The 27830-nt window shown below is 47.3% G+C and overlaps 2 protein-coding genes across 2 annotated transcripts in view; both read left to right on the plus strand.

The window, feature by feature from the left end:
- The first annotated feature begins 9331 nt into the window (after window positions 1-9331).
- Window positions 9332-27830, plus strand: part of LOC136483532 (uncharacterized) — a 45546-nt gene continuing 27047 nt past the window's right edge. Inside the window, exon 1 of the mRNA XM_066480619.1 lies at window positions 9332-9504. The gene's annotated coding sequence lies outside the window, so the exon portion shown is untranslated. The remainder of the gene's footprint in view (window positions 9505-27830) is intronic.
- On the plus strand, window positions 17804-18424 carry LOC136479425 (uncharacterized). Its single transcript, XM_066477299.1, has one exon. It carries the CDS (start codon window positions 17804-17806, stop codon window positions 18422-18424), a length of 621 nt encoding a protein of 206 aa, XP_066333396.1.

The raw sequence follows: 27830 nt of genomic DNA on the forward strand, positions 1-27830 counted from the left end.
CCGTGTCCTACCACACCTGTTCCGGCACAGTGCGTTGCGGGCAATCTACTCGGCCCGAAAAATCTCCCAGCTTCGCGGTCGGAAGGTACTTTATCCGGCCAGCTAAATGTAAGGCATGCGTTCAACATGACTCGAGGCCCAACAACGAACGGTCCTTAATCGACACAGACGGAAACTAACAGCACCCCAGAACCCTGTCTGGTTGCCTCCAACTTTTTCCGTCCGGTCTCCAATTATCCATCACATATGGTTAATTCCAGGATATCATTCTTTCCATAGCTAAATTCTTCCAGTAACCACCTATAATGTAGGTGACCGGATATCACCGATCGCTACCGGTCTAAGCAAGGCTAAGCAGTTATTCGATCCTGACCTAACAGGGTAACATGGTAGTAAGGTAGGCAAGGATAGTAATAAATGCATCAACGGTTTCAATCAACTCCTACAACTTAATGCAACAATATATATAAACTCATATATATAGAAAGAATTGCTTTTATAAAGTAGGAGACTTATAATGCTCCGGGGCTTGCCTGGGATCCGACACAAGTCAGTTCAGTTAACTTGCACCATCCTGGTGACATCTCAGATCCTAGCACTCGCTTAGTCCTTCCATCTTCGGGATAGATCCATCAAACACCGTCTTCGGGTTTGGCTCCAACATCACGTCCTTCACATGGTTCATCTAGCGTACCTAAATGAGATGCAAGATGCATGTGTATGAATGTGATGAATGGTAACACAAGATGCATCACATAAGCATTCAAGACAACACAAGATTATGTAAGACATAGACACCAGTAGCTATTTAACTATCATCACACAACTAAGTATAGAGAGCAAGCACATCAAGCATGACACAAGTTTAATAAGGTCACAAGTATCATAACTTGATTATCAACAAAGCCACACTTAGCAATATACAAGCAAACAACTATAATTGGAATCTGTCAATTTCTGGACATGCAAACAGCAGCTATAAGATTTAGCTATAACTGGAGTTACACAAATCCAAATGACTTGAAAGAAGACATTCTAGAAAGCTTATGAAATTTTCTACAATTCATCTTTAATCATCTTAGCATGATTCTCAAGTTAACTAAGTCAAATATATCCATTTACAGAAACTGGTCCACAATTGACAGAAAACAACCATTTCTGAAACCCAACTTTAAACAGCTATAACTCTTAAACTACTTGGCCAAATGACACCAAATTTTAATAGAAGCTAGATACATGAATTATCTACAACTTTTGTATAAACAAGTTTCACAACAAAGCACATTATCATGAAGAACTTTGCTAAGTTCCCAGATCTGTCCATAAACCACATCGGCAAGAAAATAATTATTAACTTATGTTACAAATACATAATTAGGCAAAACCAACTTTACCAACATGTCACACATGACTAAAGAACACCAGAAAACCTAGTGTCCATGACCAAATAAATTCTTTTAATGCATTTCTTAATTTATTTTAGATAATAAGGTGACTTAATGAACATATACCAAAAGTGCACAATAACTTCTACAAAAATTACAGTGGCTCACATATCCTCTTAATAGTCTACTGTATAAATTTCACTCCATTTGGATATGTATAGCAACCTCTACGAAAAAGACAAGTTGCTAAAGCAAGAATTCATGTGAGAGCAAGATAAACCAATAACTCACTCATACTTCATCCAATACTCATGAAATTTTTACCACACATCAACTATCACATGAGTAGCATGCCACAAAAATTTTACTTCATTTGGAGCCCTAGATCTATAGTTATGAAAAATAACAAATTCAACTAGCATTAAAACCTTACTGCACAAATCTATTTTTACCGCAAAATATTTAAACTAAAACATGCCATATTATAGATCCACTGCATAGACAATTTCACAAGGATTCCAAAAAGTCCTCATTTACTATTTTACGAATTTTCTACGATTTACTATGAATTTCCAAAGTTCCTGCAAAATAATTACAAACCAGTCCTACGGCACTATTCACCTGAGTCTATGACAATGCAGATAGGACCCTGAACTTCGTCGAATTGTCGTATGACGTCCCTGGCGGGATTTTGAACAGGGAGGTCGTCGGAGCTCGCGTAATCCGGCCGGAGAAGGCACGTCGTCGGCGGCTGAGGGGCGGGGGAGCACTTGGGGGCCCTTGCGCACCCGCGGGGCTGCTCAGCTTGGCCCGACGCGGCCTGTGGTGGCGCGGCCGCAGTAGCCGCGGCGGCGACGGCAGCTGCTCCGACGGCGGGGAGCATCAGCGGCCAAAGGCGTCGGTAAAGGAGGTCTAGAGGTGCGGCGTGGTGAGAGGAAGGTGATGGAACTGACGGCTTGGAAAGAGGAAGGGCTGAGCAGCGGGGACGCGACGAGGCCGAGCTCGGCCATGGCGGCCATGGCTGCCCGCGTTCGCGAGCAACAGCGAGGCGAGGGTGCAAGGGAGAGAGTGAGCCCGGTCGTCCATAACGGCCTGGCGCGCGCGGAGAAGCAGCGAAGCGACCGCAGGGAGGCGAGGGCACGCGGCAAGGGAGAGGGCGCGCGGCGTCCATGCAAGAAGACCACGCGGCATATCGTCGAACACGTGGTGCGCGTAGAAGTGGGCAGAGCGGGCGTCAGTTCTGGCTAGCTACAGGCCGAATTAGTTACTGGGCCTAAAACAAAGTTTGAAGCCCGCGAGCTGCTCTACATTTTTCATTTAGAGACCAAGGTCATTAGAGTTCTTTAACAGCGGGTAATTAGGCCACAAACTGTCAGTGTCAGCGCCTTGATAACGGTCACGAAAATTCACTTTCGGAAGTCAAAACTCGGTCAAACTCAGTGCAACTTTTTGCATGCTCTTCTCCATAGTATAACCTTCAACTTCTCTTTTTGGACCAACTCAAGTTGTTTAATGAATTTCGGAGAACGCGGAATGCCAACAGTGATGACAATGGATTCCAGACTTAGAAATTTTTCTAAGTGCTGAAATCAGCAGCAAATTTGATCTTGTGACCTTGATTTGACTTACTTCCAAGCTGATCTAGCTCTTAGTCCAAAAACAAAGTTTGTTCTACTCTACCCAATCTTTAACTTTTATTTAAGGTGCAACTCCATACAAGCACTGTAAGTGGTTGGTCAACATAGGTCAAAGTATCGTCACTATAAAGCTTAAATTAGAGTTATTGACCGATTGAGGCATTTTCTTGACTTCTCCTCAACATGAACCTTTCATGACTTTTGTTGTAGAGTTCATCTAGAGTCATTTGGGCAAGGTTGCAAGATTTGGTTGACGATCAAGAATTCCATTCACTTTATAGTGCAATTCAGGCACTTAGTAAAATCATTCCAATAAGGATATAACTTATCATTTCATGTGACTTTTTGATTCCAAACTTCATGAAACTTTTCCAATGATCCATATAGATGGGTATTGATGTGAGACACATGAAGATATTCCAATAACACCACCCAAGCATATATCTTGAAAAGGGGTCTATAGGCGAGCAAAGGTGCAATATCCAAGTTTAGGTTGGGGCTCGTTTCTATAGGTTTGACCTTGACATCTTCATCATCACTTAATATTCCATGTTTTAGCTCAAACCCATTGCTTAACTGGTGGCAAACACCTGGGGTGTTACAATCGCATATCAATAATTACTTCTACCGTGAGCATCCTTTGTAGCAAATTACTTATGAATTACTTTTTCATAGAAATATGTACGACTGACCTCCGGATCTGCTGAAGCAATTTCTTCAGATTTCTCATCATCGTAGTTGAAATCTCCACCACCATCCTCAAAGTTGTGGCAAGAGATTTCACCCACATCATCACGAACAGTTGGCGGCAACATAGGGGCAAGCGACGATCTGTCGAGACTTAGCGGCGAGCATGAAGATGGATAAGCTGCTGACCTCTACTTCCTTTTCTTTTTAATTTTGGTTCTCCAGCCTATCTTGAAGCAGCTGTGAAGCTTCCACTTAAAGGGACATTAGCTCTGTCGGTGGCTGATGTTTTTTGCGGCTGATGCTGTTTTGTTGTGAGAGAAAAACACTGTACCATAGCTGATAAGCCGGACAAAAGAACAAGGCGAATATTTTCTATATATTTAATGTAGTCAAAGTTCAGGTAGTTTGACTTGGGCATAATTGATACTATAAGCTAATTGCTAGCTAGCTAATTCTAGCTTAAATTAGCTCTAGTGTATCTAAACAGAAGGATTAATAGGTGAACTAATTTTTAGGTAAATCTTTAACTAGTTGTTAGCCCACTAGTTAACCAACCACATGTAATCTGAGTTAATTTTGAGTCCGACTAGTAATAGCCATGTGAAGGGCAGTCCTGGTGGAAGCGGTAGAGTCTTATTGCCTATGACTAGAAGGTCCCAGGTTCGAGTCGTGGTCTCCTCGCATTGCACATGCGAGGGTAAGACTTGCCACTAACACCCTTCCCCAGACCCCGCACAGTGCGGGAGCTCTCTGCACTGGGTACACCATTTTTAGTAAATAGCTATGTGTATCCAAACAGATCCTTAGGTCCCATTTAGATCCATAAAGCTAATAGTTAGTTATTAATAATTAGTTCCTTGAATCCCAACTAAGATCTTGTTTGGATCCATAGGACTAACAACTAGTATTCTAAGTTTTCATATATTGGCCATGTAGCAGTACAGCAGTAGTTATTGCAATCCGTTTTCAAGAATTGCACATTCTCACCTCCACCTGACCACCGTGGAAAAAAGTCATATATTTCAGTTGGTCTCACTCCAGCTTGACGCATTTTGCTGATTATGTGTTCATCCGCTTTTGTCATACGCCGCTGCGATCTAAGCATGTGTGCTTTGTTAGGGCTTACAAAGCTATGATTGTGTGGGAGTATGACTTTCTGCCTCGTCCAGATTCCTTCTCGTGAAACATAGAATTGAACACGAGCATTGCTACGTGTCCTTGTTGAAGCGCGTTCTTTCTTTGGTTGATATTTTGGATTAATGTTCTTATGACCTTCATTACTGCAAACAAAGTACTTTGAAGATAATGTGCCATCTGCTCTATGTTTTGTGTGACACTTCACACTGAACCCAATTTTTCCAGCATATGCATTATAAAATCTGTATGCATCTTCCTCTGAAGTAAAAGTCATGCCAACGTTCGGCACAAGTTCATTTAAGAGACTTTGGTCATTACCCTACATACATCAAAACCAAATATCGCATATCAATAGTTACTTCTACCGAGAGCATCCTTTGTAGCAAATTACTTATGAATTACTTTTTCATAGAAATATGTATGACTGACCTCCGGATCTGCTGAAGCAATTTCTTCAGATTTCTCATCATCGTAGTTGAAATCTCCACCAATATCCTCAAAGTTGTAGCAAGAGATTTCACCCACATCATCACGAACAGTTGGCGGCAACATAGGGGCAAGCGACGATCTGTCGAGACTTAGCGGCGAGCATGAAGATGGATAAGCTGCTGACCTCTACTTCCTTTTCTTTTTAATTTTGGTTCTCCAGCCTATCTTGAAGCAGCTGTGAAGCTTCCACTGAGGCCCCGTTAGTTTGGAGGAATCTGGATGAAGTGTTCGGCTGGTGCAGTGTACAGTGATTTTTAGATGGCTTTGGATGATTAAATAGTGTTCTGTGAGAGAGAATAAACTGAAACAAGCTGAAAGTGTATCCGCCGAACGCCCTGTCTTAAGCAGCCTATCTTGAAGCAGCTGTGAAGCTTCCACTGAAAGGGACATTAGCTCTGTCGGTGGCTTTCTCTGGAAGACAACTGCAGGTCTGCAGCTGCCCGCCCCCTGCCTGTTCTGTGCTAACGGCGTCACTAGCTAGGATAAAATGGCTTTCTTGGTAGTGGAACAGGATCTACAGGTTAATGGTTAGACAAGAATCGCCATGGACATCGTCGACCTGACCAACCAGATACTACAGCTGGATTGTAGCGTGCGGTTGAGTGATGAAAGGAGGAGCAGCGAGATGGATTAAGGTTCCAATTTGAGGTTCTTGCCCGCAAGGGTAACAGTAGCTGGTTGCTGGCTTGTGTTGGTTGTATGAGCTAGGAAGGAAATGTTGATGATTCAGGGAAGAAGGTGGTGACTGGAGTAGGTCGTGGTAACACAGCAAGGTGGGAAGGAAAGTACGTGACAGCTTCGATCGACTTGCGTGCGGCGTCCTAGTTTATTAATCCCACACGGGAGCCTTGGATGCTAAAGTAGCACTGAGCCACCGTGTGAAAAGGCGTGCCGTAGCGTGGAGGTGCCCACAAACAAGTTTTCTCGTCGCACAGTACAAAGATTACAAAGAAATCAATGCAGCTGAGGTAGGATGAAGCAAAGCAAGATTTGCGCGCCTGCTCGTTTGGACTGGTTTGACTTATAAGCCATGGTTGAAAGTACCGTCGGCTGATTTAGTATGAGAAAAAAATACTATTAATTAGCTGATAAGTTATGGCTTATAAGCCAGATACGAGCAAACGCGGCTGTTGGTATGAGAGCAAGAGATCACATATACGTCAGCAGAGCCGCCACTAGCTGGAGGGAGAGAGAGAAGGGGTATTAATTAGGACCGATGAGTCTTTGATTGGTTTCAATTTCAAAAACATAATGAGAGACTCATGGAGTTTGTGTCTTCACACTGTTATGTTTTATCACTGCTCGATTTGTCTGTATCGACCAATCACAATTGGTTCTTTTCTGGGGATAGTTTATTACACAACATATTAAGCATCCAATGCATCCATGGGCGCATGAGGAATGAAGACTGGCATCAGCATCCATTGGTGGTTGTATCCGATGGAGCATGAGAATAACTCAGGTGCGGTGCAATAACCCAAATTAACGAGATTGCATAGCAGCATCCCTAAAAATGTAAAAAGAAAGTTGACGAAAAAAATAGATAGAGCATGCAATTATCTATGTCAAAGCAAACATTTGAGCTCAAACAAATACTTGTGTAACACGGGAAAAAAAGTAGAAACAAGCGAGTTAGTAGTTGCTTGGGTAACCTGTCCATTATCCAACGTCAAGCAAAATGTGGAGCAGGTTAAAGAAATTATTAAACAATCATCTAATTATTTTTAGGGTAGGCATCTTATGGTGGAAGACAAAAGCTAGTGGTTACCAACTAATGGAATCTGGCTTTGCGTACATGTATGTAGTGGTAGCCGCACGACCATTTAGCTTTTGAATACATTATCAGCTTGTTCGCTTGCTCGTATCTGGTTTATAAGCCATGGCTTATCAGCCAACGAACATTATTTTTCTCTCACACTAAACCAGCTAACATTACTTTTAGCCATGGCTTATAAGCCGAACCAGCCCAAATAAACAGGACGCTGTGTAAGTAGTACCCTTTGGTCATTCCTATATTAGTTTGTGTTCGAAATCGAGGGGTTCCCGATAGGTAGTGGGGGGAACCTTCGGAACGCTGAAGGCCCTTATACAAGGAGCGAGCAGAACAAGACTCGCTCGGATTCAGGGTTTCATTCAATGGAATTAATCATCCTAACATAGGGTCACCCACCCTCCTTTTATAGGTTACCGTACACACATAAACTGTTTTACGATTTTACCATCCGATCGTACAAGCATATTCCAAAAATATTCCACCAAAATCCATCCGTGCATCAGGTCATCAGCAGGGGATGGCGGCCGTGTCATCAACAGGGGATCAGACGGTTTAACGTATATTTCACGTATACACAGTATATATACTAGTGTTTTGTATACATTTTAGGTATGGCGGCCGCGAAACCTCGCCATACAGCTGCCTCCGCCCCTGCCAAGGACAGTGTAGAGCTGTAGTAGCTGTCCATCGCGATGAACTCGACAATCTGCTCGATTAGTGAATTACCGAGCTGCATTTCTGACCAAGAATCACTTCCAACTGACCAGTCAAGAAGGTAGGCCGGAACGCTGTGCTGGCTGGATACTACACAGACGTGAGAGAAAAAACACTATAGCATGGCTGATAAGCCGTCTGATAAGTTCAACCAAACAGGCTCAAAATTGTTTAAACTGTAGCTTGGATATGAAATTGCTGACAAGGAATTTGGAAACTAACCAATTCGTTCACTGTTTGTAGTGCGTAACTGATGAAGACTTGGAAGCATGATTGTCAAATGAGATATTCCCGACTTTGGTCATTACCCTACATACATCAAAACCGAATATCAGCATATCAATAATTACTTCTACCGAGAGCATCCTTTGTAGCAAATTACTTATGAATTACTTTTTCATAGAAATATGTATGACTGACCTCCAGATCTTCTGAAGCAATTTCTTCAGATTTCTCATCATCGTAGTTGAAATCTCCACCACCATCCTCAAAGTTGTGGCAAGAGATTTCACCCACATCATCACGAACAGTTGGCGGCAACATAGGGGCAAGCGGCGATCTGTCGAGACTTAGCGGCGAGCATGAAGATGGATAAGCTGCTGACCTCTACTTCCTTTTCTTTTTAATTATGTAGCCTGTTCGCTTGCTCGTAAACGATCGTAAATTTCCAGCCAGAAACAGTGTTTTCTCTCACACCAAACCAGCCAGCAGTAAATAATCCACGATACGATACGGCCTTCCGAACAGGCTCCATGGTTCTCCAGCCTATCTTCGCCCTTGTTCGCTTAGCTTATAAGCCATATTTTTTCAGCCAATAAACAGTATTTTGTTCTCACAGTAAATCAATCAATAGTACTTTCAGACATAGTTTATCAGCCAAATAAACAGGACGCTTGAAGCAGCTGTGAAGCTTCCACTGAAAGGGACATTAGTTCTGTCGGTGGCTTTCTCTCGAAGACAACTGCAGGTCTGCAGCTGCCCGCCCCCTGCCTGTGCTGTGCTAACGGTGTCACTAGCTAGGATAAAATGGGAAGGCCCACAGGTTGCTTTGAGATTGGTGTATGCCACGTGCAAGCAAAGGAGGGAGGTCTCTTTAGAAGGGGGGAATTCCTTGTGCGCCATTAAAATAGATCGCAATGCCGTGTGTGCGTCTGAAAAAGTTCAGCGGTCTTCAGCGCTACTGCTCTAACTTTTTTGTGCCCTCTATGCCACTGCTGTCAGTTTGGGCTCTAACGCCGTCAAACTGCAGGTGTGAAAAGTCGAAAATACCCTTAAGTCTAAATATGTCATTAATTTTTTTGAGCATCTTAACGACTTCAAATGAAAAAACCCAAACTAGAAAGTTGTAGATCTCGTCGAGATCTATAATTTTCATATAAAATTATCTTCATTTAATTCCGTAAAAAAAAGATATGATTTTTCTAAGATGTACTAATCATATCAAATCATATTTTTTTTGCGATCTTTTTTTAATGGCACAAAGGAATTTCCCCTTTAGAAGAAGGAAGGGGAGAGCCTCTCAGAATTTGCCTCCCCCCTGGATGCCTCCTCCATAGACCATAGTAGTCCATACCCACCGCGTCAACGCACGATGAAAGCTAGCCCCATTCTTCTCAGGTTCTGAAGGCAGCAGCTTTGGAATTGGATCTCCGTGCAAGCCTGATCAGTCGTCCAACAGGTTAGTGATCGATTCTGCCACTGATTTATCTCCATCCATGGCAAAAGCACTTCCGTACTGCCTTGAGCTAGTAACCTCTGCTTTGCTGATCCGTGATTAAGCATGTTATAGATGGGTCTCTGTGTTAGTGTCTGTACAAAACAAATTCGGAGTAGATGACTTGGGATCTAACCCGGCCAAATAGGACCGTATGGAACGTAGATACTCCATGATGTTAGTTGAATTTACACCACACGTGGTTTTTTTAAGGTTTGTATAATTAATTTGTTTCCACTTCCTGCTTCTATGTTGCAAAAGGCTAGCATAAGCTTGAAATAAACGAGGCCTAAATTTGAAAATTTCCTGCTATTTCTTATTATTTGCAGTTAAATAGATTTCTCTAAACACACACGGATTACAATTATTAGCATTTCCTTGCTTCATGCTCTCTGCCCTTGGTTATACTACTTTTTGAGTGGGGGGCCGAGATAGGATGGAGATTTCCCCTCCTATCACAGGTTGCTACAAAGCTGTGAATGGAACAGCTTATCTGTTGTTATGAATGAAAGAAGGCATGATCCAATCATTAAGCTTAGAAAAGTAAGTACTAAGCTGTTGTTAGCAGCTACGCTAGAATAAAATAAATTTTTTACCGTGTTCTACTAGAACAACATGCGAGTAGGAGATCATAGATCGTTACCACTTGACGCAGCGCAACAAAAGAATAGTTGAAGCAGCCTGATCCAACGTCGTGCGCGTCAATGTGTCGGCCTCCACGGCGCCGGTGCCACAGCCGCAGCACGAGATGGAGTACCGAGCGATGCATGCGGCCATGCGGGTGGTGTCTACTCTGACCTAATGAAGATGTTCTTGACTAGCTAGCTAGCTATTCTCTCGTAGCATGCACCATCGATTGGTTACAAACTGTAGGAATCCTGAAATCAGTCCAAACCAAACCGTTTGTGTGCTCAAACTGCTTTGCCCCATCCAAACAAGACCCAAAGGTAAAACCAAACCACGTAACCCGGTTTCAATCCAAACCATTCCCAGCTTTACGGTGCTCTCACATGGGCTAGATTTTATGAAACATAAGCAGTACTTATTGTTTAATACAAGTAACTAATAAAAAGTACGTATATTGAATTGTATGTTTTTCTCTTTGTTCCTTTTCTAACGCAATATACATAATAGATATTCCGTAGTCTCTGTCTAGTTATGATAAACTTAATTATAATTTATATGTTTTTTCATTCATATCCATATTTTTTTTCTATTTTCTTGGTACCTCTATGTATCTTCAATATGCATTTAGTTGACACCTTAGCTTAAACTATGACGACTCTTGTTGTAGCCCATATCTTATAATGTCATGAATCTAAATTATTGATTGGTAAGATTTTTTTCCCTCAAATTAAATCGCAGCTCTTGTTCTTATTATATCTTTTATGAGCACTCATTTTTTTAACTTTATAAAAACAAGGACCTTATCCTTGTGCTTATTATATCTTTTGTTAGCATTGATTTTTTTTACATTATAAAATAAGGACATTAAGTCGTAGACTACACTCTTAAGTACCACAATAGCATAAATACCTATTTAAAACCCGCAGCACTTGCTTAAGGTCAGTGGTAGACCTTGAAAGAAGATCTTGGATGCGTAGTAGTGATGATCTTAAGAGAATATTAATATTTAAGTCTTATAATGACTATTACTCCAAAGAAATCTCAAAGCCCATGAAGATGTTTGAATTTTCTAATCAAAGAGTTATATGTGCAATAACGATTGTATTGTCAATATAGACATGCTAAACGTTTCATTTAAAATGTATAAACACTACTAAAAAATAATTTTACGAGACAATGTCCAAACATTAACGGAGGTGGTTACAAAATCCAACTGCCTCGTAAAATGCGTGAGGATTTTCGGAGGCAGATGCTTTCATTTACGGAGGCGGTCACAATTAACCATCTTGCAAAATGCATTTACAGAGACGGACATTTTATTTCTGAAAGACAGTCAGGATTGTCCGTCTCGTAAAATCGATTTACGGAGGTGGTAAAAAATGACCGTCTCCTAGAATCAATTTAGGGTGACCCACCTCTGCAAACGGAGGCCGATAGACCTCTTATGAGGCCCGCCTCTGTTAATCGTGGCCCAGGGCTATCTGCACCTCAATAATAGAGGTCCATGGACCATAGGTATACACACATGTATCTCTACTAGCTGGCCAGGGCTAATCTGCATATCAACTCGACACATACTTCTCTCAGCGTCCACGACGAAAGCCATAAGATCCCGTCCCTTGGACTGGAGGCGTGCAACAGCTAGCAGTCTCAGCCTGCGTACGTAGAGGGCGGCGGAGGGGACTGTGGAGCGGCGGCGTGGGGAGGGCTGTGGGCGGGGAGGTGGCGACGACGCGGGCGGAAGCCGGGTGTGGGGGAAGGTGGCAGGCACGGTGGGATAGGGACGAAGGATTCACTAGGGGCGCGTTTGGTTGCTTGTATGCAGCCTGACCAGGCTCGACGCATGCATTCAACGAGGGATTGGTTGGCTGCAGCACCGCTAGCCAGGCTCCGCGCGTGCAACTGAAGGGCGATTGGTTGCTTGCATCTCCGTCTGGCTCGTGCCTTCGCGTGCAGAAATCAGCACTCAACCTGGCTCCCGGTAAACGAAACTGGATCTCGTTTCTCCGGAGCCTCGCTCGCTCGCTGCTGGCCCGTGTGAAAGCCTGTCTTTCGAGAGCCGAGCCGGCCGATACCCAGAAGAGAACCAAACGCACCCTAGGTTTCTGCGACGGAGGGGCAATGATTCTCAGCTGGCTGGAACAAGCCTGAGACAAGACAACCAGAACCGTTCGTTCAAACTCTGCGGCCAGTGTCCGCTGCATTGGTTGGCTGGTGAATTTCTTTTGTTGTCTGGGTACACACAAACATGCAGTGGTGCAGCCTTATCGTACATGACGGCGACGTTTCAACGTGGTTCGATGGCTTGAAAACTGCGCCTCAATAATGGAGCTCCAGGGGTAGATACATTTCTCGACACATGTTTCCTTCCCTCTGCGTCCACCACGAAAGCCATCCCCATTCCCATCTCTGGGAGCGGAAGGCGTGCAGCAGCTAGCAGCCTCAGGCTGCGTAGAGGTCTCCCCCGTCTCCATCACCTACTACCCGTTTTGTTGTCGCTTTTTGCATTGTAAGCCTCGTTTAGTTCCACCCCAAATTCCCAATAATAGAGCATTAAATGTAGATGAAAAAAAAACTAATTGCACAGTTTGGTGGGAAATTGCGAGACGAACGTTTTGAGCCTAATTAGTCCATGATTGAACACTAATTATCAAATAAAAACGAAAGTGCTACAGTAGCCCTAAATTCCAACTCCCTGGAACTAAACACGCGCTCAATATCTCCAATGTGTTTCTAATTGATAAATACCAGCTCCTACATCTTGTGTGCATACATTCTTAAACCTTACCAGCGCCCAATCACTATGGGGTGCGCATGCGCTGCTAACCGAAGGATTGGGGGTACTCACGGGCGGATCTAGTACCGGGCTGGCCGGGGCTTGAACCCCCGCTGCCGTCGCTAGAAGCATGGAGCCGCTAAGGCTGGCTACAAATTTATACTCATTAAAGTTTAGAAGAAGAGACTAAATGTCCAAAATAATAAGAATAAGTCTCTCCTAACATGTGTTTCTAGATCCGCCACCGGGGGTACATGATACATCTGAATTACGTTGATGTATTTAGCCTGCGCATGATGACAAAAGGAAAAATGGACTCAAAATCTTTTTATTCTTCCCTTTTGTTTTTGAAGAACAAGAGCAGCATAGTTATTGTCGGGGACCTAATGCTGAGGTACCCAATGAGGTGGAACTAATAACCATCAAACGTTGATGCTCCCAAACAGGCAAGAACGTAGCTACACTTCTTGCCCGAAGGACCGAAGGCAGGCTCCGTCACGCCGACCCCTGAGGGTCGGGCTCCGCCTCGCCCGACGACTGAGGCAGGCTCCGCCACACCCGACCCCCGAGGGCTGGGCTCCGCCACGCCCGATGGCTAAGGGCAGGTCCCGCCTCGCCCGACGGCCAAGGGCTGGCTCCGTCTCGCCCGATGGCTGAGGGCTGGCTCTGTCTCGCCCGACATCCAAAGGCGGGCTCCGCCTCGCCCGACAAACCGAGGGCAGGCTCTGCCTCGCCCGACGACTGCACCCTGCTCCTTCATAATGACGAGCACATGGTACGACAGGACATTCGAGTCAACTGCAGTACCAAGGACCATGCCCTGCACGCCTGCAGGGAGGTACTGTCAGGATACAACGGGGTGGGCGCTTTAGGCCCTTCCAGGCATGGTAGAGTCTGAACAGTGTTGTAGGCGCCGACTTTTATCTTAACAGTGTTGTGGGCGCCGCCATCAGCCCTCGGACGTGGATCCTGACATAAGCATACGACAACCACTACGGTCTAGGAAGAGACTCGCGCCCTCTACAGTGACAGACGTGTAGTCACCACGCCGTCCGCTCCCCGTAGGGTCGCAAGTCAACACCCATGTTCGACACGCCACCCGCAGGGCGGGACGGGACGTGACCACTTGCTGATCAAGTAAGAGCGTAGCATCATCAACGTACAGAGGCCCAGCAAAGATGGGATCCCTGGCATGGTCTTCCCTGTCAACAGAGCAGGCTCAAGGGAAAAGGAAGACCCGGCGCCTTCGGAGGGCGATCTCTGCCTTTGGTTTTTTCCCTCTTTCTCCTGTCTGTAACCCCTGCTCCCCCATGGTCTATAAAAGGGAGGGCAGGGCACCCCACTAAAGGGATGGATCAACTCACAGAGAGATTGATCGACACGATTCAACAACGCCCATCACGCACAACTGAGCAGCGACTAAGCTCTCGACGTCCTTTCGACCATTCCATCAGAGACTTGGGACCAGTCCCTCTCTCGACCGTTTGTACCCCCTACTACGAACCTTTTTTGGTGCTAATAACACGAGCAGCAGCAGACTGGACGTAGGGACATTCAGCCCAAACCAGTATAAATCTTGTGTCCTTTAGCGCACTATCCGGGCCTAACGCGCAACAAATACAAATTTACTAGTTGGTGTTTATTCGAAATACCGACAGTTGGCGCGTCAGGTAGGGGCCTTTGCGCGTTCCACAACAGGCCACGGATGGCTAACCACGACATCAGTTGGGTCTCAGGCGCACACATGCGCTTCGGGAGCCTAGACTTCATCGTCACGACGGGGGAGAGTTGGTACTGGCTCACGCCACCATCCAATCTCTCCCCTCCATCGGCCTCAACCACGAGAGGCTTGGGCGCCAGCTCGGCGTCTCCCTTGGACCCCAGCAGTCCAGGGAGGACCAGCATCGCCTCACCCTTTCCAACGACAACGACATGGCGCAGTCTGTGGCAGAACCGCCTAATTTAATGCCTCACAGGAGTGCTTGTCTTCCATTAGACACTAATCACTCAGAGGAGAACACTAGATTACTCGGTTCCGTCGGACACACCCCAGGGGAGAACCCGAAAATCCACATTTTTGCCACCAGAATCACAAATGAGAGAATAAAGCTTACATCATTCGTAACCACTTCTTACATCACTTTTAATACAACATCAGAGTATAATATTTATTAATATAACAGTGGAATGAAATCATGTTATCAGAGTTATAAATAATTTAATTGAACAGCGGAATAGAAACATGTGAACAGAGTTACAGCGGGAATAAACATCTATTAATGACATGGTGAAGTATTGATATATATAGACTACGGCAACAGATTATGAAACTTTCATTTATAAAAGTATTTGGTGAGAGTTATAAATAACAACTATGATCGCAGCATAAAGGAAATCCTCTCTGAGCCCACCAGGAGGAATCCACACACAAAGGTCAGCTCAAGCGTCCACCTGTCACCTGCAACAGGGGAAGTAAAACCCTGAGTACTCAATTGTACTCAGCAAGACTTACCCGATAGGAGAAAAGAAAAGACTCCAAGGATATGCAAGGCTATCTGGTTTGTGGGTTTCATTTGCAGAAAACATTACTAAGCGTGCGTCCTTATATTTGATTTTTATTAATAGCCGCATTGGTTCATTAACTAACCATTCTATGTAAGCACCTGTGCTACTTTCAAGCAGATGGTAAGCAATCAGATTTCCTTTGTCCATCTTCCATCTTTCATCTTTCAGTTCTTACTACGATGCTAAACCGTAGACAAGCCGTATCGGTTAGCCCGGCGATTCACGAATCAATGCCCCTAGCTGGGTACCCCAAAAACACACGCCGCGCTTGTACCCCAGGCACAAGCAGGACCAACCCATCACTCTCCTGTCCCGGGTGTCCAGGTCCCCGTCCAAACTGGGACTCCAAGCCCCCGCCCCTGAGTCCCGAACTCAGTGCGGTGCAAGGACCTCCTCCACCAAAAACAAACCCTGACAGTCGGTCCGGAAAGAGCCGGATCCGCGACAAGAGAGCAACAAGTCTTCCAAGTGCCCATACACAAGTATGTGCTCGAGATAATAAGTCTGTGACCTGCCTAGAGTCATATGCACGATCGGTCCTTAATCGACCAGACAGGGAAAAATGGTGTAACCAAGCTATGACCCGCCTCCGCGGCGACACAACTTCTTACACCCACCAATACCCAAACCATATCCCTGCCCAGTCACCATTTTCCTTTCCACCATTTTATATATTCCAGGTGATAATCATATAGTAACATATTTTCTATATCTCGCGAGTGACAGGCAATCACTCGACTTCTACCGGAGTCCTGTAGCATAGCAATCTACACGATCCTGTCATACTAGTAAGACTCATGGGATGAAGATATATATATGCAAGTGGGTTTCATTCAACTTCTTAAAACTTAATGCACAATTATAATTTAAACTGCAGAAAGTAGGGGTTGTGCACCGGGGCTTGCCTGGGTAAAATATAATCAGAAGTTAGCTTTCCATCATGGCGACATGATCTCCAAAAGCACCATTTCTCCAGCAACTCCCGATGACTCCGTGATCCACCGACGTCCCTATTATGATATGCAATGTAATGCCATGCAAAGATATAATTAATTGACTGCAATCGTGACTCGTATAAATACGCTTTACGTCTCTCAAGTGAACGAGCTAGTTCTAACAACGACCGCACTTAGGCTACATATTCATGTTGTCGGATAAGACGCTATTTCCCAACAATTATTTTCGTTACATAAACCCAAGTCGTTTCTTTATCCCATTCTATCAATTTAATCATTATTCGCAATAGGACGCCATTATCTATTTAACAAACTAGTTATTCCGGAGGCACAAAAATTACGGTGAGTAACTACTACTGCTAGGAGTCTACTATACAAATTTCAGATTCAACAATATTATCAATTTACCATACCAATCCCTACAAGTTTACCTTTTCGTAATATCAATTATCTCTAATTAATTATATAGCTTCCTAAGAATATTATCCACTATGTGAACGAATTACACTAATAGGTATATCCTGATTTTAGGAGACTACAAAACTGGTTTGGCATTTTTATGATTTTTCTACACTTCATTCTCAATTTTTGAAAGGCACTAAATTAACAAAACTAAAACAGAGCAACAAGGCCAGGCCCGGGCGGCCAACTCGGCCCGCAGGCGCGCGCGTGGCCCAACACAGCGTGGCGGCCCAGCAGCTGCGCGCGCGGCCCGTCAGCCAGGCGTGGCCCAGCGGTGCACGGCCCAGGAGCGCTGGCAACCGGCCGGCCCACCGCGCGGCAACAAGCGGCCCGAACACGGCGCCAACAGGCCGGCCCAGCAACTGGTAAAGCTCAGGGTGCGGCTCGTTTTGCAGAAAACCCCTTATTCATTTTGCTAATCGCCAAACCCTATTTGCACTATTCATTCGAGTCTTGTATTTTTGCAGTAAACACCATGTGTATTTCTATTTCTTGGATTTCTTACCCTCTTCTACCTTTTCATCTTCACCGAGGAGTAGAGGAGATCACGGCGGCTCCTGCGCGGCGAACCGGAAAGCGGCTTGGCCAAGGCGCTGCGGCACGGCAGCGGCGTACCAACCGACGACGAGCCGCAAGGGGACCCACGTGGCATGGGCGGCGTAGCTGCTGCGGTCCGGCTGAAGGACGTCCGGAGCAGCGGGCCACGGCGTGGCCACACGAGAGGCGCAGACACCGGGGCAGAGCACCAGCACGACCACGGGAGACGCGGCAACAGCGTTGGCCGGCGGGTGCGCAGCGCGGGGAGGAAGACGAAGCGAGGCAGAGCCGCTCGCTGGCAGGAGGGCTCCACGGCTCCGGGACGGCAACGACAGCGGCCATGGCGACGAGGCGCATCACCGGCACGGTGGTGCTCCAGGGCACGGTGGTCGCGGCTTGCCGGGAAGACACAGCGCGCGAGAGCAGCGGCCGTGGGGCTGGCCACGGCGAGGACGCGCGACGCGGGGACGGAACGGCTCCACAGCGAGGCGCTTCGGCTGTGGCTGTCGAGACCGGACTCCCAGGCACGGCGAACCAAGCGCGCGGGACATGGGAAGGGTGCGGCTCGGACTGCGGTGCAGGAGCAGGGAAAGGAGGCGTGGCGCGGCGTTGCGGTGGTGCGGCCTGCCCGCGCAGAGGACGGCAGTTGCGGTCGAGGAGCTCCGCGGGGCTCGGCGCTTGGAGGTGCGCGGATGCGGGCACAGACGGGCCAGCGGCCGAGGAGCTCCGCGGCTCAGCGTGGAGGAGCAGCGCTCGCAGCGCGGCTGACGACGATGGGCGCAGCCATGGCGGCAAGAGCGCGGAGGAGCCGGGGAAGGCACGGCTACGGCTTCGGCGCGGCCATGGCGAAGGAGCGTGCTCACGCAACGCTGAGAGGACCGCGCGGTGGCTGCGGGACCACGGGCGCGCAGCAGGACCAAGGGGCTCGGGCGGTCGTAGTTCGGCCGGCTCGGCTGCGTAGAGCCGAGGGGCGCGCGCGCGATGAGCTCGGGCGCTCATGGCTGGCGCGAGGCAGGAACCGAGGAAAAGGAGGTTGGTAAGGACGGCTCCGACTGCTTTCCTGTAGAAAAAAAAAGAAACAAGGTCGGGCAGACAAGGACAGCAGAGGACAGGGCATGGGCTGCCGAGGACTTTCTGACATTGGCCGTGGACGTGGATGCTCCTGCCCCTGCTGATCTGATCCCATGCGTTGCGTGCTCCATCCATCAGACTTAATTTGCAGGAGCCACCTGGAGGCGCTGGACAGAGACAAGACAGGATAGACAGAGGTAAAGCAAGAGAGTAGACTCGTGAGAGAGAGGGAGAACGGACAAGCAGCAGCAGCATTCGCGCCCAACGTCTCTCCTCCGTACTAGTACAAGATTGGTTAAAAATGAAAAGTGGTACATGACAGCATCAATAGAAAAAGAGAGAAGGCAGCAGCAGCACGAAGCGGAGACAGACATAGACAGGCCGCAGGCAAGCACTGCTACAAGTTTTTTATTAAAGTGACTGTTGTAACGTGCGTGTATATATATATATACACATGCATACTTTTATATATATATATATATATATATATATATATATATATATATACATATATATATATAATGGTTTATTACTTTAGTCAATTTGCAACGTCTAGGCACAGGAAAAATTCAGCAAGCTCGAATTTAAATTTGATTCTAAATCTATATATATATATATATCGTTCTATTTATTAACATATTTTATTTTATTTATAAACATTGCTTTTCATGCTTAATCTAATAGAACGAGCCGTTCGTTATCGATTGGCCAGAATTGTCGTTCAGCAATTCTTAACTATTTTTACGCACTGAAATTTTACCTGGACGTTTATTTGAATTCGCGAAATTACGTCACATAGGATTCGCGTATCGCGTCGAATACGTTTTAAATAAAAATCCGAGAAACTCATTTTGAAGTTTTACTTAGACCTAAATCGCGGCGTTAAATAAGATCGTAACACCGGGGTGTTACAACCAACCCCCCCAAAAAAATAATCTCGTCCCGAGATTCGAAACTAGAACCAGAAAAGGGGAAACGCGATTACATTCCATAGATCAGGGATTACACGAAAGATTACACGACTTCGAATACTAAACCACACGGGAATCTAGGGATACATGGTTAAGAGCAACTTGGTACAACCGAGTCCTACTCCAGAAGTCGAGATAGACGAGGACAGTGGAGAAACAACAAGATAATGATTATCCAAAATATGGCGTAGCACCAACAAATCCAGAAATAGTCGACTGAGAAGTAAAACATCGCGAACCCTAAGAACAACTAACCAAAGGGAACTTGAACTTTCTCGACGAACCGGATCCTTTCTTCTTCTCAGACCTCAAACTGACGAATCTAGCTGTACAACGTCGAATGAATTTCATAGTTCTGCTGTGAATGTGAGAGGAATGAGGGTGAAGAAGAAGAGCAAGGACCAAGGGTATTTATAGTGGAGAATGGAGGTGGGGAGCAACACACCGGAGTGGAGATAAGATTTGGACATGTTGCGCTCCCTGCGTGAGCGGCGGAGGGGGAAATAAAAGGAGGGAAGGGGTCCGCTCGACGAGACAGGCGTGCGGGCGGTCGTGTCACCAAAAGAAGAAGGAAAAGAGAGGGAAATGGGGGGGGGGTCCGGTACGATGAACGACGGTGCGGGGTAGAGAGCCGACCGGATGCTGGGAAAGGAGAAGTGCACAGTGCACCAAGATGGCGAGCACTGCACGATGCCGCGGCCACGCAGAAATGGGATACTACCGATCCTGACACAGACGGCGTTCGCAGGGCACGCAGCGAAATAACCCGGCATGCGTAGCACGGTCAACTAGGCACAGGGCTTGGGACAAAACGTCCACTCTGACTTTTGCAACTACTCCCGACTATCCACTGCTGACCTTCCTTGACCACATCCGTCTTTTCTGTAAACCCAGATCATGTCATACTTCTTCCTCCAAACCATCTCTTGTTTACCTTGCGAGAACACCTCTGCATCAACCCGTTGTGGATTTCCCGTTTGAACACCTGAACATTTCCAAGGAGAAATTTTTAAAACAAAATGGTACGGCAGTGCAACTTGGTAAAGGTACTTGGTTAACAACCTCGATACCAGCGCGTGCCGAGCAGCGTCACATGTGGCAGCTATTCCACAGGGAGCCCTCGGTGTCGTCGCGGCACCATAAGCTATTAACCAGGCAACTATTACCAACTTACATGCCATGAAGGCAGTGGGGTCATAGACCACAGAGTAAGGGGGTATCACAAGGGAAAAATTCAAACAACCAAAGTTTTCCCTCCACAACAAGGGACAAGGAATTTTAAATCCAACGACGGATTTGGTTTAAAAAGATTCAAGTGTTCTGTTGGGACATCCACAATTAGTCGATACAGTGTCCAATAACATCCAATCATGGCTGATCTGCTGGCGTCTGAATGGCAACTTTTCTTGTAACCCACTTAGTATCACCCTAGAAAACTTAAGCACATCTAACGAACTTAAGGTAGATAAACGCAATAAACACAGCGAAATAAATAAAATGCATATTCCAACGATCTTACACGGGTACAACGTACAGGCATTCATGCTCCATTCACGACACAGCATTCACCTACGGCCAGACGATCTTAACAACTACGGATGACAACAACGGCAAGAGTACAAGACCGAGGACAGCAACGAAGAACACTACTACTATGGCACAACATCCCAAGGCAACTAGTCTACATCCTCACGGGGCAACGGCTGAGCGAGAGGAATCAAGGGTTCTTCTAATACTTCCGAGGGTGGAGGTGCTGGCGGTGCTGCAACACCAGTTCTTCTTCTCTCAGGCGGGTGGATAGGGATCCCTTCCAAGATTGGGGCATCCTGCCTTTCAACAGCCAACATCCTCCGCTCGGTCCTGGTGACATGATAGGCCACCCGTAGCTGATGGACATGCCGATCTTCAGCCCCCTTTAGAGCTTCCTCCATGGTAGTCTCCCGGCTCTCCACAGCTGCAGCACTGGCATGTGCTTCGGTGAGCTGCACCTGAAGCATCCGGTTGAAGATCTCGGCTTCCTCGGCGCGCCGAAGGCACGCCCTCAGCACCAAGGCTTGACGGTCGTACTGCTCATCCAGAGCGAGTAGGTACATGGTCAAGTGCACCATGGTGGGACTGTCCTCTTGCACATCTCGCCCTTGCAAAGCCTCCATGCAGGCCCTCCATGCCCGCCGATTCTTGTCCAAAGGAGGAAAGAACCGCATGGGGGTACGAGCGATGGGTTCCTCATAGATCTGGCAGAGGTACCGCAAGGCTTTGTGGGCCACCACCTGGTAGGTGTCGACGAAGCGAAACCCGGTTGCGGTCACACTCCAGGCTTCGGTGAGGTCGGGGAACTCTTCACTCTTCCCGATGTAGACGGTAACCTCACATCGCTCAGTGCCATGCTCCTCATACTCACGGCCCTCATACTCAGGGCGATCATTGACTCCGAGCTTTTGCAGGGTGGCATACAGGATTCTAGGAAAACCCTCAACGTTCAGGCACTAGGTACTAACCTAGGCTCCTGCCATCTTTGGCGGTGGTTGCAAGGGAGGCTGAGCGAAAAGCTGGCTCAAAGGAAAAGCTAAGCGAGCTAAAGTGCGCCGAGTGGTGGTACCAATGGCTAAGCCAGGCTCTACTTATAAAGGCGGAGCGTTCAGTGATCCTGGCATGGTTCACCAGGGTTCCCGCGCGAGATCACTACGGCGGATCGACCAAATTCCACGAGTTCGAGGCGAGCGACGTGCGATGCCATTACTGACTAATACAACTGCAGGGCAAGGGTCCGACAAGAGCGCAGAAAGGGGGTATGGGGAGACGTGGGTCACGACCGGCGCGAACCACGGGCGAATGCGAAACACGAAGCCATAGTGCAGACCTAACTCTCGGACAGGAACGAGTCAGACGTGCACAATACGACACGCGTGACACTTATGGATGGCGTATCTACCAGCTATACGACACTACAATGCACAAACAGGATATGCATGAATGCACGTCCTATACGTCCTTGCACTGTTGCCAACATATAGGGCAACCGTTCTCAGAGTTTTGGCACATCGTTCTCTCCCTATAACTAGCCGATACTATCGGACTATGCTCGAGTCAGTGTACCTGCAGAAACTTGATTAAGTCTACCTAAGTCAGCAAGTGCCATCTATCCTAGATACATAACCATAGTAATAGGGCTACTTATATAACTTCGCATATAAACGTCCTAACTTTTTGCAACAATGGGTTGTCAAATTTTAGTTTAGAAAAGGTTTTCGAAGCTTTATTTCCTCATTTATGCTCTGATACCACCTGTGGCAGAACCGCCTAATTTAATGCCTCACAGGAGTGCTTGTCTTCCATTAGACACTAAGCACTCAGGGGAGAACACTAGATTACTCGGTTCCGTCGGACACACCCCAGGGGAGAACCTGAAAATCCACATTTTTGCCACCAGAATCACAAATGAGAGAATAAAGCTTACATCATTCGTAACCACTTCTTACATCACTTTTAATACAACATCAGAGTATAATATTTATTAATATAACAGCGGAATGAAATCATGTTATCAGAGTTATAAATAATTTAATTGAACAGCGGAATAGAAACATGTGAACAGAGTTACAGCGGGAATAAACATCTATTAATGACATGGTGAAGTATTGATATATATAGACTACGGCAACAGATTATGAAACTTTCATTTATAAAAGTATTTGGTGAGAGTTATAAATAACAACTACGATCGTAGCGTAAAGGAAATCCTCTCTGAGCCCACCAGGAGGAATCCACACACAAAGGTCAGCTCAAGCGTCCACCTGTCACCTGCAACAGGGAAAGTAAAACCCTGAGTACTCAATTGTACTCAGCAAGACTTACCCGATAGGAGAAAAAAAAAGACTCCAAGGATATGCAAGGCTATCTGGTTTGTGGGTTTCATTTGCAGAAAACATTACTAAGCGTGCGTCCTTATATTTGATTTTTATTAATAGCCGCATTGGTTCATTAACTAACCATTCTATGTAAGCACCTGTGGTACTTTCAAGCAGGTGGTAAGCAATCAGATTTCCTTTGTCCATCTTCCATCTTTCATCTTTCAGTTCTTACTACGATGCTAAACCGTAGACAAGCCGTACCGGATAGCCCGGCGATTCGCGAATCAATGCCCCCAGCTGGGTACCCCGAAAACACACGCCCCGCTTGTACCCCAGGCACAAGTAGGACCAACCCATCACTCTCCTGTCCCGGGTGTCCAGGTCCCCGTCCAAACTGGGACTCCAAGCCCCCGCCCCTGAGTCCCGGACTCAGTGCGGTGCAAGGACCTCCAACACCAAAAACAAACCCTGACAGTCGGTCCGGAAAGAGCCGGATCCGCGACAAGAGAGCAACAAGTCTTCCAAGCGCCCATACACAAGTATGTGCTCGAGATAATAAGTCTGTGACCTGCCTAGAGTCATATGCACGATCGGTCCTTAATCGACCAGACAGGGAAAAATGGTGTAACCAAGCTATGACCCGCCTCCGCGGCGACACAACTTCTTACACCCACCAATACCCAAACCATATCCCTGCCCAGTCACCATTTTCCTTTCCACCATTTTATATATTCTAGGTGATAATCATATAGTAACATATTTCCTATATCTCGCGAGTGACAGGCAATCACTCGACTTCTACCGGAGTCCTGTAGCATAGCAATCTACACGATCCTGTCATACTAGTAAGACTCATGGGATGAAGATATATATATGCAAGTGGGTTTCATTCAACTCCTTAAAACTTAATGCACAATTATAATTTAAACTGCAGAAAGTAGGGGTTGTGCACCGGGGCTTGCCTGGGTAAAATATAATCAGAAGTTAGCTTTCCATCATGGCGACATGATCTCCAAAAGCACCATTTCTCCAGCAACTCCCGATGACTCCGTGATCCACCGACGTCCCTATTATGATATGCAATGTAATGCCATGCAAAGATATAATTAATTGACTGCAATCGTGACTCGTATAAATACGCTTTACATCTCTCAAGTGAACGAGCTAGTTCTAACAACGACCGCACTTAGGCTACATATTCATGTTGTCGGATAAGACGCTATTTCCCAACAATTATTTTCGTTACATAAACCCAAGTCGTTTCTTTATCCCATTCTATCAATTTAATCATTATTCGCAATAGGACGCCATTATCTATTTAACAAACTAGTTATTCCGGAGGCACAAAAATTACGGTGAGTAACTACTACTGCTAGGAGTCTACTATACAAATTTCAGATTCAACAATATTATCAATTTACCATACCAATCCCTACAAGTTTACCTTTTCATAATATCAATTATCTCTAATTAATTATATAGCTTCCTAAGAATATTATCCACTATGTGAACGAATTACACTAATAGGTATATCCTGATTTTAGGAGACTACAAAACTGGTTTGGCATTTTTATGATTTTTCTACACTTCATTCTCAATTTTTGAAAGGCACTAAATTAACAAAACTAAAACAGAGCAACAAGGCCAGGCCCGGGTGGCCAACTCGGCCCGTAGGCGCGCGCGTGGCCCAACACAGCGCGGCGGCCCAGCAGCTGCGCGCGCGGCCCGTCAGCCAGGCGTGGCCCAGCGGTGCACGGCCCAGGAGCGCTGGCAACCGGCCGGCCCACCGCGCGGCAACGAGCGGCCCGGACACGGCGCCAACAGGCCGGCCCAGCAGCTGGTAAAGCTCAGGGCGCGGCTCGTTTTGCAGAAAACCCCTTATTCATTTTGCTAATCGCCAAACCCTATTTGCACTATTCATTCGAGTCTTGTATTTTTGCAGTAAACACCCTGTGTATTTCTATTTCTTGGATTTCTTACCCTCTTCTACCTTTTCATCTTCACCGAGGAGTAGAGGAGATCACGGCGGCTCCTGCGCGGCGAACCGGAAAGCGGCTTGGCCAAGGCGCTGCGGCACGGCAGCGACGTACCAACCGACGACGAGCCGCAAGGGGACCCACGTGGCATGGGCGGCGCAGCTGCTGCGGTCCGGCTGAAGGACGTCCGGAGCAGCGGGCCACGGCGTGGCCACACGAGAGGCGCGGACACCGGGGCAGAGCACCGGCACGGCCACGGGATACGCGGCAACAGCGTTGGCCGGCGGGTGCGCAGCGCGGGGAGGAAGACGAAGCGAGGCAGAGCCGCTCGCTGGCAGGAGGGCGCCACGGCTCCGGGACGGCAACGACAGCGGCCATGGCGACGAGGCGCATCACCGGCACGGTGGTGCTCCAGGGCACGGTGGTCGCGGCTTGCCGGGAAGACACAGCGCGCGAGAGCAGCGGCCGTGGGGCTGGCCACGGCGAGGACGCACGACGCGGATACGGAACGGCTCCACAGCGAGGCGCTTCGGCTGTGGCTGTCGAGACCGGACTCCCAGGCACGGCGAACCAAGAGCGCGGGACATGGGAAGGGAGCGGCTCGGACTGCGGTGCAGGAGCAGGGAAAGGAGGCGCGGCGCGGCGTTGCGGTGGTGCGGCCTGCCCGCGCAGAGGACGGCAGGCGCGGTCGAGGAGCTCCGCGGGGCTTGGCGCTTGGAGGTGCGCGGATGCGGGCACAGATGGGCCAGCGGCCGAGGAGCTCCGCGGCTCAGCGTGGAGGAGCAGCGCTCGCAGCGCGGCTGACGACGATGGGCGCAGCCATGGCGGCAAGAGCGCGGAGGAGCCGGGGAAGGCACGGCTGCGGCTTCGGCGCGGCCATGGCGAAGGAGCGTGCTCACGCAACGCTGAGAGGACCGCGCGGTGGCTGCGGGACCACGGGCGGTCGCAGTTCGGCCGGCTCGGATGCGTAGAGCCGAGGGGTGCGCGCGCGATGAGCTCGGGCGCTCATGGCTTGCGCGAGGCAGGAACCGAGGAAAAGGAGGTTGGTAAGGACGGCTCCGACTGCTTGCCTGTAGAAAAAAAAGAAACAAGGTCGGGTAGACAAGGACAGCAGAGGACAGGGCATGGGCTGCCGAGGACTTTCTGACATTGGCCGTGGACGTGGATGCTCCTGCCCCTGCTGATCTGATCCCATGCGTTGCGTGCTCCATCCATCAGACTTAATTTGCAGGAGCCACCTGGAGGCGCTGGACAGAGACAAGACAGGATAGACAGAGGTAAAGCAAGAGAGTAGACTCGTGAGAGAGAGGGAGAACGGACAAGCAGCAGCAGCATTCGCGCCCAACGTCTCTCCTCCGTACTAGTACAAGATTGGTTAAAAATGAAAAGTGGTACATGACAGCATCAATAGAAAAAGAGAGAAGGCAGCAGCAGCACGAAGCGGAGACAGACATAGACAGGCCGCAGGCAAGCACTGCTACAAGTTTTTTTTTTAAAGTGACTGTCGTAACATGCGTGTGTATATATATATACACATGCATACTTATATATATATATATATATATACATATATACATATATATATATATATACATATATATATATATATAATGGTTTATTACTTTAGTCAATTTGCAACGTCTAGGCACAGGAAAAATTCAGCAAGTTCGAATTTAAATTTGATTCTAAATCTATATATATATATATATATCGTTCTATTTATTAACAGATTTTATTTTATTTATAAACATTGCTTTTCATGCTTAATCTAATAGAACGAACCGTTCGTTATCGATTGGCCAGAATTGTCGTTCAGCAATTCTTAACTATTTTTACGCACTGAAATTTTACCTGGACGTTTATTTGAATTCGTGAAATTACGTCACACAGGATTCGCGTATCGCGTCGAATACGTTTTAAATAAAAATCCGAGGAACTCATTTTGAAGTTTTACTTAGACCTAAATCGCGGCGTTAAATAAGATCGTAACACCGGGTTGTTACACAGTCTTCCAGAGGAGGATCCCTCTTTCTGGAACGCCACATATGGAGCGCCCCGATAGCGTTTTCGTTCGGTCTTCGCAACACTGCGGTGACCGTTAGCCACCTTGTGGCACGACGCATGGTTCAGCCGCCCACAGACAACGAGTTGTGGGGGTGATCGAACACGTTATGGAGTCTCTCCACTACCTCCTCATAGAGGAGCCAGGGTCATCCTCTGGCTCTAACTCCAGCAGGGGGAGCCATCACCCCTCCCGGGACTGCTTCATGATGGGCACCCTCGAGGGGCACGTCGAAAGCGTCTCCGCGGAGGAGGCTACCCCGACAGGCAACCTCGGTGGCAAAACCGAAGGGGAGGCAGCGGCCCCACCTCGCGTGGGGGTGGAGCAGCTGAGAGCACGAAAGCTGGAGATCAACGAAGCCGGATGTGAGCTTGTGCGGGAATACATAGAGATCGATCGCGAGATCGAGCGCCATGGAGATAGTGGGTGCACACGC

The sequence above is a fragment of the Miscanthus floridulus genome, chromosome 9 (genome assembly GCF_019320115.1).
Source record: "Miscanthus floridulus cultivar M001 chromosome 9, ASM1932011v1, whole genome shotgun sequence".
Lineage (NCBI taxonomy): Eukaryota > Viridiplantae > Streptophyta > Magnoliopsida > Poales > Poaceae > Miscanthus > Miscanthus floridulus.